This window comes from Oncorhynchus keta, chromosome 9 (assembly GCF_023373465.1).
Source record: "Oncorhynchus keta strain PuntledgeMale-10-30-2019 chromosome 9, Oket_V2, whole genome shotgun sequence".
NCBI classification, from domain to species: Eukaryota; Metazoa; Chordata; class Actinopteri; order Salmoniformes; family Salmonidae; genus Oncorhynchus; species Oncorhynchus keta.
In genome coordinates, this window is record NC_068429.1 from 37,888,577 (window position 1) to 37,909,117 (window position 20,541).

Sequence of the window (20,541 nt, forward strand, 5' to 3'; positions counted from 1 at the left end):
GCAGCAGGGATCCCTTCTGGTGGGCGGCACTGAAGAAGAACTTCCTGTTCCAGAGACACTTCCTTTCCCAGGGGCTCCTGGTCAAACGTCTTCCTGAGATCTGGAGGACAAAAATGGCAACCAACCATAAATAAACATTAACATATCCCTCACATTCTACACATGATGTATGTAATCATGAGGATGCTGAATTATTTCACTGGTGTCTTTTGATTAAAAAAAGACTTAGAAGGTTTTAGACTGTCGTTCTCAGTGCGCAGCTAGCAAATACAGTACTGCATAGGGCCAATAGAGCAGTCTCTGTGAGAAATAAAGCTTGACTTCTCTTTCTCTCTTTCTGTCCTCTTATTGCACAGAGAGCATGAAGAATCAGAGGTGGATGGCAGGGAGCTGCTGAGAAAGGGATCACTCTCCCTCCTCTAATAAAAAGCCACTAGTTCTCCAGTGTGTGAGCCTGATGGAGTAGGGCAGGACCGGGACCAGGGGGGGCGTCATGCTACACTGGAACCCAAAGCTCATTAGATATATATCACCACCTGCTGGGATACGGTCTGGCAGAGGAGCTGCAGAAATAATATGGTGACGAGAAGGGAGAGAGAGCGAGAGAGAGAGGGAGGGAGCGAAAGAGAGAGAGAAAGAAAGAGAGAGGGAGCGAGAGAGAGAGGGAGGGAGCGAAAGAGAGAGAGAAAGAAAGAGAGAGGGGGAGAGAGGGGGGGGGAGAGAGAGAGAGTTAGGGGGAGAGAGATTTGGAGAGAGAGAGAGAGAGAGAGAGGAGGAGAGAGAGAGGAGAGCGAGAGAGGGGGGGTGAGAGAGAGAGAGGGAGAGGGGCATAGAGGGAGAGAGAGGGCTTGAGAGGAGAGAGATTTGGAGAGAGTGAGGGGGAGAGAGGGGGGAGCGAGAGAGAGAGACTGGGCTTGAGGTAGATTGTGTAAGAGGACAGGGGGAAGGGAGCTGTAGCGCTACAATTGCTAGAGAACAGACTCAGTGGAGTATTAAGTACACACTCGTACTCCCAAACTCCAGTGACAGCACTTTCCACAGCCTGCAATGTCCCGGCTCCGCTTATCATTTTAACAGTCTGACACAGGAGCCCATTTAATCAAACCCAGTAACCACATTTAATGAATAGTCTAGAATAACATTGTTCCTGTAACAAAAAACATGCTTCAGTTAATGTTGTAGTGTTTCTTTTTCTTTAAATCTGTAAACATTTTGTACTGTGTGTGAATTTAAATGTACAGGCAGCTCAGTGAGACATTTTTTTGGACACAAAGTTGTAGCCCATAGTGTCAAAGAGCACACACACACACACAAGTAACTCCCTGCCAGTGTGTAATCCCTGAGAATGGGTTGGAGGAGCTCACATGAAGCCAACTCTTGACTATCACTGTTAAACCAAGCATGGACCAGCCCTGCTTACAAAGCAAAGGAAGCCCAGAGCTGAAAGGTAAGCCAAGCTGGAAATCCCATATGCTCTGAAAGTACACTGTGTCTCTAGAAGTCAAGGGTTTCCTGTGGAGTTTCAACACCTCAGCCACCCTCAGGGCAAAACCAAGAAGAAAAGCATATTTGTGCATTGTGAATGGAGTTATACATCAAACTCTCTTTATGTCAGTTTGTGAATAATGTAAATTAAATGGTATTCAGGGATTTCTGCTGTAGAGCCAGATGAGCATGCCATCAGAGTGACGTGGTGAGGTTGGACCCAGGTGCAGAGAAGAGACCAGACGAGGAATCAGTGGTTAAGGATAAACAGAAATACTTTACTGATAAACAGTAGCCGCAGGATCACAGTACACTTGGGAAAAAAAACACAGCCTGAAGCTCACCCAGCTCACTCAGGAAACAAACGCACACGGTAAACAAGGACCACAGAATCCTCATTCCACTGTGAAAGGACCGCCCCTGCTCAGGTGTACGAGGCGTCCTCCTCCACCACAAAGGGACGAGTTGGATCAGGGTGAACGAGGATGGGTCCAAAGGTGAAACGTCCCTTGAGCTCCATGAATGCCCTGTCAGCCTCAGGGGTCCAGAAAAAATTGGTCTGGGACTTGCGGGTAAGGACTGCGAGATGCGCTGCCACCGCACCAAAGTTGCGTATAAAACGTTGGTAAAAATTGACAAACCCGAGGGACCGCTGGACCTGCTTGAGTGAGGTGGGACGGGGACAGCCGGCAATCGCCTCAATCTTTACGGGGTCCATATGCATTCCTGCAGTAGAAATAATGTGACCCAGGAAGATCAAGATGTCATTGAGGTAAACAAAGATGAACCGATTCAACATGTCCCTCAGGGTGTAATTGACCAATGCTTGAAAGACTACTGGTGAGTTCGATAAGGGTATGACCAAATATTCATAGTGGCCACTAGGGGTGTTAAAGGAAATCCTCCACTCATCTCCCTCCCTGATTCTCACCAGATTGTAAGCATTGCGGATGTCCAGTTTGGTGAAGAATTGGGCCCCTTGGACATACTCCAATATGGAGGACATCAAGGGTAGGGGGTAACGATTCTTGATCGTAATCTGGTTCAGCCCTCTGTAATCGATGCAGGGATGCAGGCCTCCATCCTTCTTACCTACGAAGAAGAATCCTGCACCAGCAGGCGATGTAGAGGGACGAATGAAACCTGCCTCCAGCGACTCCCGGATGTAATTGTCCATGACTGCTGCTTCAGGGGTTTGAGAGGGAGTACAGACAACCCTGGGGAGGTGTGGTGCTGGGTAGGAGTTTTATGGCACAGCCGTAAGGACGATGAGGGGGAAGGGTGGCGTCTGACTCTTACTGAAGGCCTCCCAGAGGTCGAAGTATTCGGGAGGGAGAGCAGAAAAGTCTTGGTCTTGACACGGCGAGGCATTTAGTATGGCAGTCCCCAGTCTAGTAGGTGTCCCATGGACCAGGAAACTAGTGGGGTTTGTAGCGCTAGCCAGGGGTACCCTAGGATAAGGGGGTTCTCGGGAGCAATGATCAACAGTCTTAGAGTGGTTCACCCCAACATGCAGTAGAATGGGCTTGGTCTGATATTCCACCTGACCGGAGCCATCGAGGGCTTGAATCTGCAGAGGGATGGTACATTTCACGCAGGGGATCTGTAACTCTCTGGCGAAGTCTTGATCAATGAAATCATCCGTGGCCCAGTCCACAAAGGCTTGAATCTGGTGCTGACGGTTGTCCCAGTGGAGGATTGTGGGTAGTAACAGGCAGTGACTGAGTAGCCCAGAGGTAACTGCACAGCTCATCAGGGCCTCCTCCTGTCCTGGCGAGCTCTGGCGTTTCCAGTCAGCTCTGGGCAGGTAGCATGGAGATGACAGAGACCTCCGCAGTGGAGGCAGCAAGGTTGGACCCAGGTGCAGAGAAGAGACCAGACGAGGAATCAGTGGTTAAGGATACACATAATACTTTACTGAGAAACGGAAGCCGCAGGATCACACTACACTTTCAAAAATAACAAACACTAAGTCTTGAAAACTCACTCAGGTAACGAACGCACACGGTAAACAATTCAAGCTTCTCCAAAGGACCACAGAGAACACATATATTTTAACAAGGACATCTAGGAGTGGCTCCAGCCACGGAGCCATGAGGACCACCACGTAATTGTTTGAAGTCTCTAACAATACCCGGATCCAGGTTGTCCAAGGCAGGCACCCACGCCCGCTCCTCGGGACCCTAGCCCTCCCAGTCCACCAGGTACGGTAGGGTCCCTCGAACCCGACGAGCCTCCAACAGATGCCGGACCGTGTCTCTAGATCCGTCTCTGCCACCCTCTGGTGCCAGAAGGAACCATGGTAATCAGTGAGCTAGTGGACAGACATAGTGGGTACTGGAAATAAGAAGGACTGTAAAATTGACAGATTTACAACAGAATATTACCCTTCAGAAAGTCATAGACAGAGAGTCAACGATAGTCGATGTGGTCGTGATGTTGTGAGAGAGAGCTATACTAATTTCTTTGGGTCAGAACTACTCTAAGCACCTCTCGGTATCCATGGAAACCATCCGTTGGGGCAGTTAAGGGTTCCACCAACTTTTGTAGACAGATTCTGGAAGGACATAACATAGGGCTGTTACAGACATCTTGTGCGAAAGTAAAATGACGATTTATGGCTTTAGATGGCTTTAGCATTTAGTTTTTTGGATTCTGAAAGAAAGGAGATCTGCTGACACGCAGATAAAGAAAATGTAAGCATCGACAGATGGATAGTGAAACGTCTTTTTATGGAAGTAACCACAAAATGTTCCTCCCAGCTGGTTCAGAAATGGTCTCCTCATCACCATTGTAATTTGAGCAAAATAGAAACCACAAAGTGGAAAAGAGTGGATTTGATGTTCCACACTATGTGACTGCTCCCCACTGGCATGTCTGAAACTGCTGCTGACACTGAGTGAGTGAGTGAGTGAGTGAGTGAGTGAGTGAGTGAGTGAGTGAGTGAGTGAGTGAGTGAGTGAGTGAGTGAGAGAGAGAGATGGAGAAGAAAGAGAGAGAGAGAGAGAGAGAGAGAGAGAGAGAGAGAGAGAGAGAGAGAGAGAGAGGATGCATTGGTTTGAGTGTGATCAAACCAATGCTATTAAAGAGTTGTGATGTTGGGCAGCAGGCTGGCATACTGTCAGACTGAATGAGAGAGGAATGCCAAGAGAAGAATAACTCAGAAAGCCTCTGAAATGCCAATACTATAGTACAGCCATTGGCAGAGTTTGAAGACAGAACTATGTAGACAATGGGGACTATTTTAAGGTGACTGAGCATTTAACAACTCTCCAGTCATTCTCCATGGTGTAAGTCTGTCCGGCAGACATTTGGAACTATGACAGAAGAAGTCTCAATTCCATGACATAAATATAACTCTCTGAGTCACTCAGTAGCCAGCCTGCTCTGAGATTTAAGGTTATACATGTTAATTATCTCTCTAGTCCGTACATCGTCTGTCCACCCATTTGATATCGAGTCCAAATGCCTCTTCCCAAAGCTGGACTTCAGCTGGTTTCAGTTAGAGGACTATCAAAAGAGAGAGAAGTCCAACTGGAATTGAAACAGCTTATTGATCATCTCACCACTCGACATCCCCTGCTGGAGGAGAAGAGCTTAACTTTGAGATGTTCTCATAACAAAATACATTAGCACCAGACTTTAGCCAAAACCCCGCTGTACACCATAACAGCCGGATCAAATATGAAATTAAAAGATTGGATCGTGCGTATAAGATTGAGGGAAACGTATTCAGATGTACAGTAGCTTTGGGGAATTTCGTCAGTATGCTTTTTTTTAATCAGAGAGAGAGAGAGAAGTGTGTGTGTGAGAGAGAAATGGAGGAACAGAGAGTGAAAAGAGTAGCTCCTGAGTGATATTTATGAACCGTGTCTCCTTCCTCTCTGTTCTCCTCCTCCTCTCCCAGGCTCAGGCGATGTGGAGCTGGGTGAGCAGCAGGGTATAAGGCTGAGTAGACATTCCTGTGGGAGTCACACCATTCCCTGTTACACCACAGAAATACCTCAGCCTCCCCAGGCCTCCCTACAGGCCCCAGCTACCACCACATTTGACTGCCATTATGCTAAGTGCATGGTGTTTGGCTTCTTGTCCTGCGAAATTACAGAAGTCTCACAGTCATGGGTTATTTCGACGCATTCTCTCCCCCACTTAATACACCTATAAACCCTGATGCAGATGTAAACTAGAGGACTGGCGACCAGAGAGAATTACCAAGGTGAAACTTAATTAGATGAATGTGAGCTTTACTAGTTTTGTGAAAAATAACAACGCCACAAACACATACAATTTCAGCTTCTAGTTTCAGTATAACGGGTTTAATTACCTGGGTCAATCGAAGGACATTTTTTGTTGGTTTTTCTGAGAAGTCATTCATTTCATTTGCTTGTGTACCCATTTCAGCGTCTCTATGGTGTTTAATGACTCTATCGAAATACCTCAAGAATGGTGGCAAGTCATTCTGAGGTCGCAACAAGTACAGAATGTCACAGTAAAGTTGCATAGGAATAAACCACCAGGTAGAACTATAAGCATCTCCTGACCTGTCGGTCAGGTCACAGGTATCTAGAGTAACCATGGAGAGGAAAGTGGAGTCAGGTAAATCACTGGCCAATGAGAGTCCATGTCATTTTAGCAGAAGGGAAACGTGGGCTGCAATAAATCACAATAACACACACCCAAACAGTCATGAACGTACCACAAATCACAGTGGGGGGAAGAATAGTCTGGGTCCACAGAGGACAGCCTTTATGACACCACCTGCCTCACAGTGTTAACATTGATCACATTGATCACTAGCCCCCCCCCTCACCACCACCTGAATTTATCAGCCCTGAGTGTTACTTAGCCCCTGATTAAACCATCTGTTTGAGGGAGAGGAGGGAGGGGGACAAGGGGGAGGGGGACTAGTCCAGTTTCCATTAGTCTCCAGAGGGACTGTGGCTATCTATGAGGTGGCCTGGGTCTGCAAGGAAGCCCAGGAGAGAGAGGAGCTACAGTAATCCATTCAGGACAATCTAATAGCGGGCAAGAGGGATCCATTCTAATAGCAGAGGAAGAAGGATCCATTCTAATAGCAGAGGAAGAAGGATCCATTCTAATAGCAGAGCAAGAGGGATCCATTCTAATAGCAGAGGAAGAAGGATCCATTCTAATAGCAGAGGAAGAAGGATCCATTCTAATAGCAGAGGAAGAAGGATCCATTCTAATAGCAGAGGAAGAAGGATCCATTCTAATAGCAGAGGAAGAAGGATCCATTCTAATAGCAGAGGAAGAAGGATCCATTCTAATAGCAGAGGAAGAAGGATCCATTCTAATAGCAGAGGAAGAAGGATCCATTCTAATAGCAGAGGAAGAAGGATCCATTCTAATAGCAGAGGAAGAAGGATCCATTCTAATAGCAGAGGAAGAAGGATCCATTCTAATAGCAGAGGAAGAGGGATCCATTCTAATAGCAGAGGAAGAAGGATCCATTCTAATAGCAGAGGAAGAAGGATCCATTCTAATAGCAGAGGAAGAGGAAGAAGGATCCATTCTGATTTGAGGGAAAGGTTAGCCCTGGCAGGCTGCTGATCATGGCTGATTATGTGGAGGTGGAGGCATTGGCAGACTCACCATTAGGCAGAAGAGGCAATTGCCTCAGGCCTCACATCATCAAGGGGCCTCATGAGCTGGGCATTAACTTTGTTTTGCTCCATTCGAGGTCAAATAAATAAATGAATACAAAAAAAATCCCCATCCAAATCTGTCTGTTTAAGCTCGAGATATCTGTCGGCATGGGCTCAATCCACTGCATCTGCAGAGGGCAGAGCTACAGTACAGAGCTACAGTACAGAGCTACAGTACAGAGCTACAGTACAGAGCTACAGTACAGTCAGGGGTGTTTGTCAGACTGTCTCGAAAATGGTTCTCTCACGAACACATCTGTAGTGTCCAAATGGTTTGGCCTACAAAATGAATATGACCCCTCTAAGGAAATATGAGACTCTCACAAACACAATGGTGTTCTCCATTTTTCTCTACAGGACTCTGAAAGTAACCCGGTACTGGCCCGAAAGATATATAGAAGTGAATCGGGAATTTGCACGTAAATGGTATACAGGTAATTCCATGGTAAAAAACATTTGTTGCACATACGATACTAATCTAGTGAGCATTATTGGAGCTGCGCCCCAAAAAATGGCATTTGATTGGTTTGACGTGTAGCGAGATGTCACTGATTTACCTACTTAGCTATTTCTCTGCTGTGAACTTCCCCAGGCTTACCCGTATTAGAGGAGCCTGGTTGTCGACGAGGCTAGCTTACAAGAAACTCAGACTGGCCTCTGCAGGGGGCCTCCGAATCACTAAGTCCACCCATAGGTGGAGCGGAAGGTGGAAGTAGAGGTGGAGGTGGAACAGCTAATGATGTGGAGGTAGAGGTAGAGGTGGAGAGCAGCGGGGGAACTGTGGAGAGACTGCAGGGGACTACTCCATCAGTCAGTGGCTGGCCTGGCATACCAACACAGGTAGCCTACGGCTAAAGTAAGGTGGAAGACAGAGCTGGTAAGATGAGAGCAACTGAACTGGCCTTGAAGCTATGTGCAATGGGCCCAGGCTTGTGATTTTAGTAGGACTGTATAGGCAGTCGTAACTGATGAGTAGTAACAGAGGGACAAGCTCAGTTCTTTCTCAGAAACCTAGTTGTGTGTTATCCTTACAGGGTCCCTGAAAGGCTTCAGTTGCGGGCCCGCTGACACCCGTCACAATGGACATCGAAGCACTAAGTGTCCCCAACCTGGATTCAGGCGTAATCGTAAAAGAGTACATGTAAATCTGGCTCCCTACATTTAGTATGATATGTTACATTTCGTATAGTATGTATTCATTTGTGTATGTCCATCACCCATTTCGTTATGAATTACAATTCACATGATATGTTACGAATTGCAATTCGTACAGTATGTTACGTTTTTGCAATATGTATCATAAGTTGCAAATTTCTATTTGTTATTGCTACCGTTAGCTAGGTGGCTAACGTTGGCTAGGTTAGGGGTGAAGATTTAGGTTAAAGGGTTAAGGTTAGGGTTAAGGGAAAGGTTAGTAACATGCTAAGTAGTTGTAAAGTAGCTAGTTAGCTAAAATGCTAAAGGTGTCCGTGATGAGATTCGTTATATGGCATGATACGCCTACCCATCCACCCCGACCTTCCCTCTTCCGTTTTTTCCTTAAGTAACCTTCTGTCTTATGTAACCATACCCAATGTAACATATCATACTAATTTGAGTGTCTGAGATTTACATTTACTATGTTACGTCTAGTCTATGAGACCAGGTTGGTGTCCGAGAGACCTCGGTCACTCTATTAAAGAAAAAGAAAGACTGGACACAACATAGGCGGAAGTCAGAAATGCATAGGGTTCTGAAGATTGAAGCCCTGTGGCTCAGAGAAGATAAAGCGGGGAAAGATGTGTAAAAAGTAAATTGATCACCCAACAACCGAAAGACATACAAATACTCAGTTCTCTCTCTCTCTGCCTTAGAGTTTCCACTTCCCTTCATGTTTTGATTGCCACATCCTTCGGGTGAAATAAAAATGGTTTAAGCACGAGAGAAGAAATAAGCGTGTTGTTGCTGGAAGACTTGTTTATATTTGGTATACTTGCCAGTCAAATTACTAACATAAGAAAAGGGAATTTGAGGACCACCAACAAATAAAAGGAAACGTTGGCAGAAACATGTATTTTATCCTTTCTACTTCCTGTATACAACCCTCCCTGTCTCTGTTTCTCTCCATTTATACAGAATGTGACTGGAGTTTATGGGTTGTTTTAAGGGCCATTAGTCGTGAGAGCCCTTTCTTGACTGCCTGTCAAACTGTTTCTGTTGTACATGCATGAGAATGTATCTGAACTCTCAGTGACTGGTGGCTTCTTTGACTGTCAGGACAAGGGATGGGGACAGGAATGGGTCCCAGTATGGGGACAGAGTTGAGGGGTTACAAAGGGGATATGGGTGAAGGGTTGATGGGTACTTACAGGCGATGCGGACGTGGGCCTTGCGGCTCTTGGTGGTCCCTGCAGAGCTCCAGGCTACACACTGACACCAGAAGTCCTCTGGCCCAAACAACTCCTCCACTTGCTGCCTTGTGATCTCAATACTGGCTTCTCGCACCACCAAGCCTGTGGAGGGGTGAGAGGGGGAGAGGGAGAGAGAGTCAGGACACCGGATCTACAGTATGCAGAGGTAGAGCCAACACTAGCCTTGGGTAGAGAGAGGGGACATTCAGAAGACTGAGCCAAAGCAATTTGAGGGAACTAATAGCTTAATCAAGTGAAATGAATGTTGCCCTCCCTGAGCATGGGCCTGAGAGTGTGCCAGCAGCACAATCTAAAGCTTCATTAAGAGGTTGTCAATGGTAACCTTTCACACCTGGGAAAGGAAAAGAGAGTAAAATAAGAGGAAGACACTAATACCAGATCCAAACAGATACAGAAGGCCACACACCACAACACCGCTCCTCCATTTAATATTAATACAGCTAAATGATCCATTGCATCGCATCTCAAAATCAGTCCACTGTCAAGACGGCTGCTTCTGGCGGCTGTTTGGCAATCGGTATCCCTGTGTGCTCTGTGCTGTGGGAGTTAGCCTGGCCCATAATGTGGTGAGTTGCAGTGGGATGGAGTTGTTCAGGTCCGGGGCTGTGCATGGGCCTGTGGGGGGAGGAAGCCTAGCAGTCTGATCAGCGTCATGGCTAACACAATCCTGTTTGCTAACTCCTCTGATTACTGCTCATCTGGGTGCCAGAGCCCAAACAAACAAATCAGCCCTGAAACAAACCCCTCTACCCACTGCACAGCTGCCCCTTCAGCTCAGATTACTGGGATAATGCTGTGTGTGTGTGTGTACTGTGTGTGTGTACTGTGTGTGTGAGTGTCTGTGAGTGTGCGTGAGCGTGCGTGTGCGAGTGTGCGTGTGTGAGTGTGCGTGTGTGAGTGTGCGTGTGCGTGTGTGAGTGTGAGTGCGCGATCGCGCATGTGTGTATAGCTGGAAGTGCCAGGCTGCTTGGCACTGAGTATTCATGGATGATTCTTTGGTTTCTCAGCCCCTCATCCTTTTATCTTCTAATGTATTACTGGGAGGATTAGACAGTATGAAGGTGGAGGATCTGACAGTTCTCTGACAGGAGAAACTTAGCGGCACAAACATTCAATACACACAACAATCTATCTATAGACAGATAGAGAGGAGTCCTATGGCAACAGCCATACACCATAAATAACAAACAATGCAGTTGACAGTCTGCCGTATAAACTTTAGCTAACAGAACTATTGATCCACAGTGTTGGGGAGAGAGACAGAGGGAGAGACAAATAGAGAGAGAGAGAGAGAGAGAGAGAGAGAGAGAGAGAGAGAGAGAGAGGGGAAGAGAGAAAATCTGAAGTCAAATGTCTATTATTTGCTGATGATCTGGTGCTTCTGTCCCCAATCAAGGAGGGACTACAGCAGCACATAGATATTCTGCACAGATTCTGTCAGACCTGGTCCCCGACAGTAAATCTCAGTAAGACAAAAATAATGGTGTTCCAAAAAAGGTCCAGTTGCCAGGACCAGAAATAGAAATTCCATCTAGACACCTTTGCCTAAACAATCAGCCCCACAGGTAACTTGCACAAAGCTGTGAACGATCTGAGAGGCAAGGCAAGAAGGGCCTTCTAAGCCATCAAAAGGAACATAAAATTCGACATACCTAAAAAATACTTGAATCGGTTATCAAACCCATGGCCCTTCATGGTTGTGAGGTCTGGGGTCCGCTCACCAACCAAGAATTCACAAAATGGGACAAACACCAAATTGAGCCAAATTTGGTGTATAATATCCTCTGTGTACAACGTAAAACCCCCCAAAAATGCAGGGCAGAATCAGGCCGATACTCATTAATGATCAAAATCCAGAAAATTCTACAACCATCTAAAAGGAAGCGATCCCCAAACCTTCCATAACAAAGCCATCACCTACAGAGAGATGAACCTGGAGAAGAGTCCCCTATGCAATTGTAATTTTTAATTTTACCTTTATTTAACCAGGCAAGTCAGTTAAGAACATATTCTTATTTTCAATGACGGCCTGGGGCAGAACGACAGATTTGTACCTTGTCAGCTCGGGGGTTTGAACTCGCAACCTTCCGGTTACTAGTCCAACGCTCTAACCACTAGGCTACGCTGCCGCCCCAGGACAGCAACACAATTAGACCCAACCAAATCATGAGAAAACACATTGGAAAGAATGTACAAAAAAAACAGAGCAAACTAGAATGCTATTTGGCCCAAAACAGAGAATGCACAGTGACTGACCCAAACTTAAGGAAAGCTTTGACTATGTACAGACTCAGTGAGCATAGCCTTTCTATTGAGAAATGCCACCGTAGGCAGACCTGGCTCTCAAGAGAAGACAGGCTATGTGCACACTGCCCACAAAATGAGGTGAAAACTGAGCTGCACTTCCTAACCTCCTGCCAAATATGACCATATTAGAGACACACATTTCCCTCAGAATACACAGACACACAAAGAATTCGAAAACAAACCACATTTTGAAAACTCCCATATCTATTGGGTGAAATACCACAGTGCCATATCACAGCAGCAATATTTTGACCTGTTGTCACAAGAAAAGGGCAACCAGTGAAGAACAAACACCAGTGTAAATACAACCCATATCTATGTTCATTTATTTTCCCTTCTGTACTTTAACTATTTGCACATCATATGACATTTGAAATGTCTTTATTATTTTGGAACATTTGTGGGTGTAATGTTTACTGTTAATTTTTATTGTTTATTTCACATTAGTTTATTATTTACTTCACTTGCTTTGGCAATGTTAACATATGTTTCCCATGCCAATAAAACCCTTATAATTGAGAGAGAGAGAGAGTAGAACTGTGTCGTAATAAGGTGGGGGCAGAGAGGGCAGACTGAGCCAGAGAGTCACTTTATAATCCACCATGCAAACTGTTCCTCTGCCTCCTCTCCTCCCATCTCCCCTCTAGCCACACCTCATGTGCCCTCTACACCTCCCTGTCAAACTCTCTTCTCCTAACAAACAAGTTGAGCTGGGGTTAACAGCCAACCCCATCACTCTCCACTGAATTCGATTAGAGACTAGAGGAGCGTAAGGTAGGGTCATTTGATAGGTAGATGTTTGGTGGGTTTTATCCCCTATGATAACTACCGTAAAACTTGAATGTAAAAGCAGCGGTTCAAATAGCCACCTGTCCCTTTTAAAACGTTTCAAATAAATGCGTGTTTCAAATAAACGCTGAGAGTGTCACGTTCTGACTTTTAGTTCTTTTGTTATGTCTTTGTTTTAGTATGGCCAGGGCGTGAGTTGGGTGGGTTGTCTATGTTCGTTTTTCTATGATTTGGTATTTCTGTGTTTGGCCTGGTATGGTTCTCAATCAGAGGCAGCTGTCAATCATTGTCCCTGATTGAGAACCATACTTAGGCAGCCTGTTTTCACCTTTGAGTTGTGGGTTGATTCTTTTCTGTTCAGTGTTTTTTTGTATTCACTGTTCAGGACTGTTTCGTTTCGTTCTCGTTATTTTGTTTTGTGTTCATGATAATAAATGATCAATATGGACACTTACCACGCTGCGCATTGGTCCTCCTCTTCTTCCAACAACAACGGCCGTTATAGAGAGTAAATGAATGGTTTACGAGGTTACCATGAATGACCATTAATTGTTTACAAAGGTTTAATGTTTGATTTGTTACATTAAATTATTCTGTAATGGCTCAAAATATTGTGGCAATCATCCGTTTCTATCGCCAGTAAGAAACTGTTAGACATTAGCTGCTAACAGCTGAGAACTGCTAGCTAACTGCCAAGCACAAAAACAGTCAACAACTTTGGGAGTACAGACAGGAGAATAATTGTCAAGGAAAATGTTTTGTTTTTCTCGAAATAGAGGTATACTAAGACAAAAGAAACGTGACACCGTGTATGAATGATAACGCATTAGTGCAGGAAATGAAAAAATTAATTAAAAATGCTGGATGTGAATGCTGGAATTAAACAATTAACTATGCAAATGAGCAAAAGCTATGTGCATTAAGGAAATAGAGGCCTGGCTCAAATAGAAGCCTGTCTCTAATCAGCAACTGTTGTGTTCAATGATTAAAGCAAATAAAGGCCGGGCTATTAATTGGACTTTTACAGTGCCCTATTTCCCCATACACTCCCATCCATTACTGTAAGAATCCTCCAGAGCTGTGCACCTCTCTGTTTTCTCAACTCTATTTCTCCGGAGCGTACGGGTAGCCTCTAAATGAAGAGGAGGAGAGAGGAGAGAGAAGAGGAAAACACATGGCTGATTCCTTCAGGTTCAGGAGCTTTACACAGTCTCTTTGTACAGACAGACAGACACCCAGCACACTGACGTCGTACACAACAGCTTAGCACTCATACAACATTTACACTGTGGGCCGACAGGCAGGCAGAGAGAGAGGCAAAGCTACCGCCATTCCGGCAGCAAACACAGCGTGTGTGTGAGAACGTGCCTTTGTGAGTCCTTGAACCTCTCTTTAGGTGTGTGTGTGTGTACGCACAGGTGTGTGCCTGCGTGTGTGTACAGGAGCGTGTACGAGCCTTTGCGTGTGCATTTGAATGTGTGTGCATGTGCCAGTGCGTGCCGGCGTCTGTGAGTTTCTGTGTGTGTGTGAATGAGAGAGAGAGAGAGAGAGAGAGAGAGAGAGAGAGAGAGAGAGAGAGAGAGAGAGAGAGAGAGCTACTGTACAGAGATTTAGAGAGATGGGTCAAGGGTCAGGAAGTTGGGAGAATATCACACAGAGTAGCAGAGTGGAAATCAATAGGGGTAACTATAAAAAGGGCCCATATTCTCCATGGCTGGAAAGTGTGGCAGAATAAGTAGTATGTAAGAACCCAGTAGTGCCTGCCTCTGAGGAAGGCTTTAATGTCCACACAGAACAGGCGGCATCCATATGTTGATATTTAGACTGAGTAAGTAAAGACACCCCCATATCTACGTCAATTCGCCATGTCCAGTCAAGACCATCAGGAATTGTAGCTCTGAGTCAGAATAGACTGACAGACTGGACTCGTCTTTACAGCAATCACCATGTCCAGTCAACATGATAGTCGGCTACCACCCGGTACTCAACCCTGAACCTTAGAGAATGCTGCACTATGTACATAGACATAGAACACCGGTCGCTTAATTCCTGTTTGCGTCCTGTTTTACCCACTTCATATGTACATACTGTATTCTAGTCAAGGCTCATGCTACATAACTACTACTGTACACACCTTTTCTATTCATATACTGTCCATATACTGTCTATACATACACCATGCACATACATTTACATCCTGGGCTCTGGTCTGGAAGCCACATTCCTGCAATTCTATGTATTTAAATACTGTATATTTAAATACTGTATTCTCAACGCAGCTCATGCTAATATTTCTACTACTGTAGAATGCATTGTAGGTACACTGTTTATACACAATGCATATTTATTTATATACTGGATTCTTGACATAGCTTACTCTAATATATCTACTGCTATACATATCATTCTTAGTATAACTGGTGTGTAAATTCATCCGTTGTATATACACATAGAACACATTCACTGCTATTTAGATTGTTCATTGGAATCGTTCCGACATTTCAAGATTTCTTCATTTTCTAAATTATTTGTGCACTTTTGACATCTTACTACACTGCTAGGGAGCTAGTAGCATTTCACTGCACCCGCTATAACATCTGCTAAATTGTGTACGCGACCAATACACTTTGATTTGAGGAGAAAGAGGATAATTTACACTCATCATTACATATACGATGCCAGCTATTGATTTTGGTCTGTGAAATGCGTGATATTGTGATATTCAAACGATAATGTGGTATCCAAAGGATAATGTGATATCCAAAGGACAATGTGATATCCAAAGGATAATGTGATATCCAAAGGACAATGTCATATTCAAACGATAATGTGATATCCAAAGGATAATGTGGTATCCAAAGGATAATGTGGTATCCAAAGGATAATGTGATATCCAAAGGATAATGTGATATCCAAAGGATAATGTGGTATCCAAAGGATAATGTGATATCCAAAGGATAATGTGATATCCAAAGGATAATGTGATATCCAAAGGATAATGTGATATCCAAAGGATAATGTGATATCCAAAGGATAATGTGGTATCCAAAGGACAATGTCATATTCAAACGATAATGTGATTTTCAAAGGATAATGTGATATCCAAAGGATAATGTGGTATCCAAAGGATAATGTGATATCCAAAGGATAATGTGATATCCAAAGGACAATGTCATATTCAAACGATAATGTGATTGTCAAAGGATAATGTGATCTCAAAGGATAATGTGATATCCAAAGGATAATGTGATATCCAAAGGATAATGTGATATCCAAAGGATAATGTGGTATCCAAAGGATAATGTGATATCCAAAGGATAATGTGATATCAAAGGACAATGTGATATTCAAAGGATAATGTGATATCCAAAGGATAATGTGGTATCCAAAGGACAATGTGATATTCAAAGGATAATGCGATTTTCAAAGGATAATGTGATATCCAAAGGATAATGTGGTATCCAAAGGATAATGTGATATTCAAAGGATAATGTGATAGTCAAAGGACAATGTGATATTCAAAGGATAATGTGATTTTCAAACGGGAAGCTGCTTATCTGTCTCCTTTGTGAATCATTGTGACCATTGTGACTAAGGCAAGCTCTATGCCTCATCTTTCTAGTGACATCAGACGGGACTGAGATCAGGGGGCGAGATTAACAGTTAAGCTCGGAGATCAGATAGTGACCTCATACCCTGACATCATACATTTACTTAGCTAGAACTACTAACCACATTTGCCATGTATTGTAAAATGTGATATGGTATCATTACAGTACTGACTACACACAGGGCTGAAATATACTTCTGGGAACAGAAGGCACGCAAACAAGCCACTGCAACCGATATCTCTACAGTGATCAGTGGCCTGAGATGTCGCTACCCCGTCTCCCACACACCCTCTGACTGTCCATTAGTTTGACACAAAATGATTCTCCAATCTGTCCCATTAAACGATAGCTGGCATGGGACTCTGGATGGACCGATGGAGATGATTCATTATTAATGCCATCATTAACGCTAGCTCCTTTTATTGATCACTCGCTGGCATTCAGGCTGCTGGAGCAGCAGGCCCTGGGAGGGTTGGGGGCCCCAAATGAAGAGCACCACTCCTGTTTGATGCTACCAGACATAACTCTTACAGGATGGATGGTGAGCTGTGTGTCTCCAGTGTGTCTTACACAGCTACGCTGCTCATACATATAATTAACTCTGGGCTCATTTGTTCAGATCGATGCCTACAGCTCATTGGAGACTAGAGCTTGGAGATCAGCACAGGCCCGCCTCTCAACTTGTAGTGTATTCAAGGTTTAAAAAAGCTTCTAAAAGGTTGTAATTTCCACTTAAACATTTCAGACTTGACAACAACAAAAGAATGTATCAACCCGTACAAAAACATCTATTCATCGTAACGCACATAATAATTCGTATTTCCCGTTGCTGCAGCGTCAAGATAGTACATCTGTAGGCAGCTATAGTTTTTATGAGATGAAATTGAAATAGATTTCATCCTCGTCTTCGGGGCGCAGAAAAACCCTGTTTAAAATGTTATACTAGCCTAACCCCCTGAACTAAATCTATCAATCAAACTCAAATTCGAGCATGACGTAAATCAAGATTTGGTAAGGACACAAAAACAACAGTATAGTTTACTCCCTGCCAGCGTTTGAGAGGTGAGATGAATGGTGCAGTTCTAGCGTGGGTGTTCCTCTCGTGAGGCAGCGCCGCACGTCTTCTACAGCAGGGCCATGGTGGAGCACAGCACTAATGATGCTGTTCCTCAGTCTGGGTAGGAAGGAGAGGCAGCAGCAGCAGCAGGCCAGCTGCCTCTATTTCTACACTGAGATAGAGACAGAAATGCTTTGGCTGGAGCCTGCTGTCTGACTGACAACAACAACACACCCTGTTTCTCCTTCTCTCTCTCCTTCGCTCGCTCTCTCCCTCTTTCCAGAACTCTCTCCGTCTCTCTCCATTGCTCTCTCTTTATCGTCGCTCTCTCCCAACTCAGTCCCTCTCTCCATATTTTTCCCTCGCAGTCTCTCTCTCCATCACCCCCTCTCAATCCCCCTCTCTCCTCTAATCTACTGTCATGTTGTAGAGCGAGAGAATGTATGTGCACAGCCTGTGGGCTTTGGTGCAGGGAATGCAGTGTATGGTTGTGGTTGTATGAGTGTGTCAGTTAAGAACAAATTCTTATTTACAATGACAGCTTAGGAACAGTGGGTTAACTTCCTTGTTCAGGGGCAGAACGACAGATTTGTACCTTGTCAGCTCGGGGATTCGATCCAGCAACCTTACGGTTACTGTCCCAACGCCCTAACCACTAGGCTACCTGCCACCGTATGTGTGTGGTTGAATGTATGTGGGTTGGTTTCCTTTTACCAGACAAGCTTTGTGCCACGATGGCAACCTCTTCTTTGTCAACACAAAACTTTCCTTCACAACAGCTCAAAATCCTACAGCCTCATGTCAAGATGACAGTTTCTTTTTTCATATCTACACAGGTATATATAGTAGCTCTACGTGTGTGTGGTGTGTGTTTTAGAATAGGTATGTTCAACCCTGGTTTCAGTTTACTTTAAGACAGTATGTGTGTGTATGCACATGACAGAGGGGGGGTGTCTGTGAGTGCAGGTGCAGGGATGTGATTATGTGTAGGTGTGATCCAGTGAGTGCAGGGATGTGTGTGTCTCTGAGCCCTGCGATTAAAGAGGGTAAATGCTGTGTGATTGCTACCTGTTGGCTACAGAAAGAAGTCCATTTCCCCCATCGGCAGCTGAATGCAGCCAATCAGCCGATGGCTGCTGTTTGTAATGGCTGTGGAGCCCAAAGCAGTAGACTTCAGTTAGAAACAGCCTCTCCACTCTGGGATTCACCATTCAACCTCTACATGAAGGAGGACTAAACACTCCACACACACACACACACACACACACACACACACACACACACACACACACACACACACACACACACACACACACACACACACACACACACACACACACACACACTTCCTTTGAGATCCCTTGCAGTTGAGTGCGTTTCCCGTCCAGGTATCACGGGGTCTGGGTTGTGGTGTGGGTCCAGACATGGCAGAACAGGCCGATCCGTGACCTGCAGATCTCATCCTTGTGGGTCAGGGATGGCCATCCTGTGGACAGGGTTTGTTGTAACACAGTATGTGATCCTGGACTTTCGCACCGTATAGCAGAGTAGGGATGACCGCATACTTTAGGGGCTCCCTCTGGTCGTGGTAAGCCAGACAGGGTGTCGCTAGGCAGACTGTTTAGGGCACCTTATATAGCCTCCTCCACATTCGGGGTGAGCAGAGTGGCTCCTTGCGGGCTACTCAGTGGCAGCTACAGCTGCCGGGATGCACTCCTGCCTAATCCGAGTGCATGATAACCTTGTAATAGCTGCCGCCTTGGTGCTGGGTTGTGACTAGGAGCTTCCAGCTAACACTAGCCCGCTCCACTCGCCCTTCACATCTCCCAAGGACTTTGGATGTGTGGCGTTGAGCTGGCACAGTTTCAGTTGAGCGCATAAAGTTATTTACGTTGGGTGTCTGTTACACACCAGTCACAGCGCAGGGCTTAGCCAGGGACAGAGCCTGGGTCCAATGGCAAAGCAGGAACCGAGACGGTTCGGAGTCTCGCCGTACCAGAGTCCCGTTTTTCCAGCACGTTTCAGACAGGCCTTCATGGTAACCACGGCGGCCCGGGTGAGCAGTGCAGCGTAGCGGCGTCACCCACCATACTTCACCCTGTCTGACAATCCGGTACTTTGTCTGTTCCCACCACACCCACGTTGTGGACGAGGGGGTGTTTTTTTTTCATGTCAAAATGAAAAGTTATCTGACTATTTGTTGTTCTGCACCGGTATATATAGTAGCTCTACGTGCACAGGTATATATAGTAGCTCTACGTGCACAGGTATATATAGTAGCTCTACATGCACAGGTATATATAGTAGCTCTACGTGCACAGGTATATATAGTAGCTCTACGTGCACAGGTATATATAGTAGCTCTACGTGCACAGGTATATATAGTAGCTCTAGTAGCTCTACGTGCACAGGTATATATATAGTAGCTCTACGTGGTATATATAGTAGCTCTACGTGCACAGGTATATATAGTAGCTCTACGTGCACAGGTATATATAGTAGCTCTACGTGCACAGGTATATATAGTAGCTCTACGTGCACAGGTATATATAGTAGCTCTACGTGCACAGGTATATATAGTAGCTCTACGTGCACAGGTATATATAGTAGCTCTACGTGCACAGGTATATATAGTAGCTCTACGTGCACAGGTATATATAGTAGCTCTACGTGCACAGGTATATATAGTAGCTCTACGTGCACAGGTATATTGTCACGAGTCCGACCGAGGGCGTTTCCCCTTCCCGGGCGGGTGGCGCTCGGCGGTCGTCATCACCGGCCTATTAGCTGCCACTGATTGTTTTTCCTCTCCCTCCTTGTATGTTTAGTGGTAGCACCTGTTCATGTGTGATTAGTTAATTAGTTTGTCTTTATTAGACAGCCGGCCCGCCTGGTTGTTGTGCGGGATTATTTCAGTGTAACCTTCGGCTCTGTTGTAGAGGTACGTGTTAGTGCCTGGTCGTTACTTTTCCGTTGTACATTCTCATTCCCTGTGTTTGGGGCCGTTACTATTGTGAGCACTCTGTGGTGCGTTGGTGCTATTAAAGACGCACAGCTTTGCACTCACTGTCTCCTGCGTTTGACTCCACACACCTACGACACCTGAAGCATTACAGAATCCCGCACCAAAATCAAATTGAATGGAGTCAGCAGGAGCAGCAGCCAACCCTCTCCCATCGATGGAGGAACGGGTTCTCCACCACACCACCGTTCTC

At 45.2% G+C, this 20,541-nt stretch overlaps 1 protein-coding gene across 2 annotated transcripts in view; it reads right to left on the reverse strand.

Annotated features, from left to right (window-relative positions):
• unc5cb (unc-5 netrin receptor Cb) overlaps positions 1 to 20,541 on the reverse strand; it is a 214,527-nt gene that overhangs the window by 69,323 nt on the left and 124,663 nt on the right. For both annotated transcript variants that reach the window (XM_052525803.1, XM_052525802.1), the window contains exons 3-4: positions 9,500 to 9,643; positions 1 to 100 (exon numbers count right to left, since the gene is read on the reverse strand). The exon at positions 1 to 100 is cut by the window's left edge and continues 4 nt beyond it. In XM_052525803.1, the coding sequence (XP_052381763.1) occupies positions 1 to 100; positions 9,500 to 9,643 (244 nt within the window). The remainder of the gene's footprint in view (positions 101 to 9,499; positions 9,644 to 20,541) is intronic.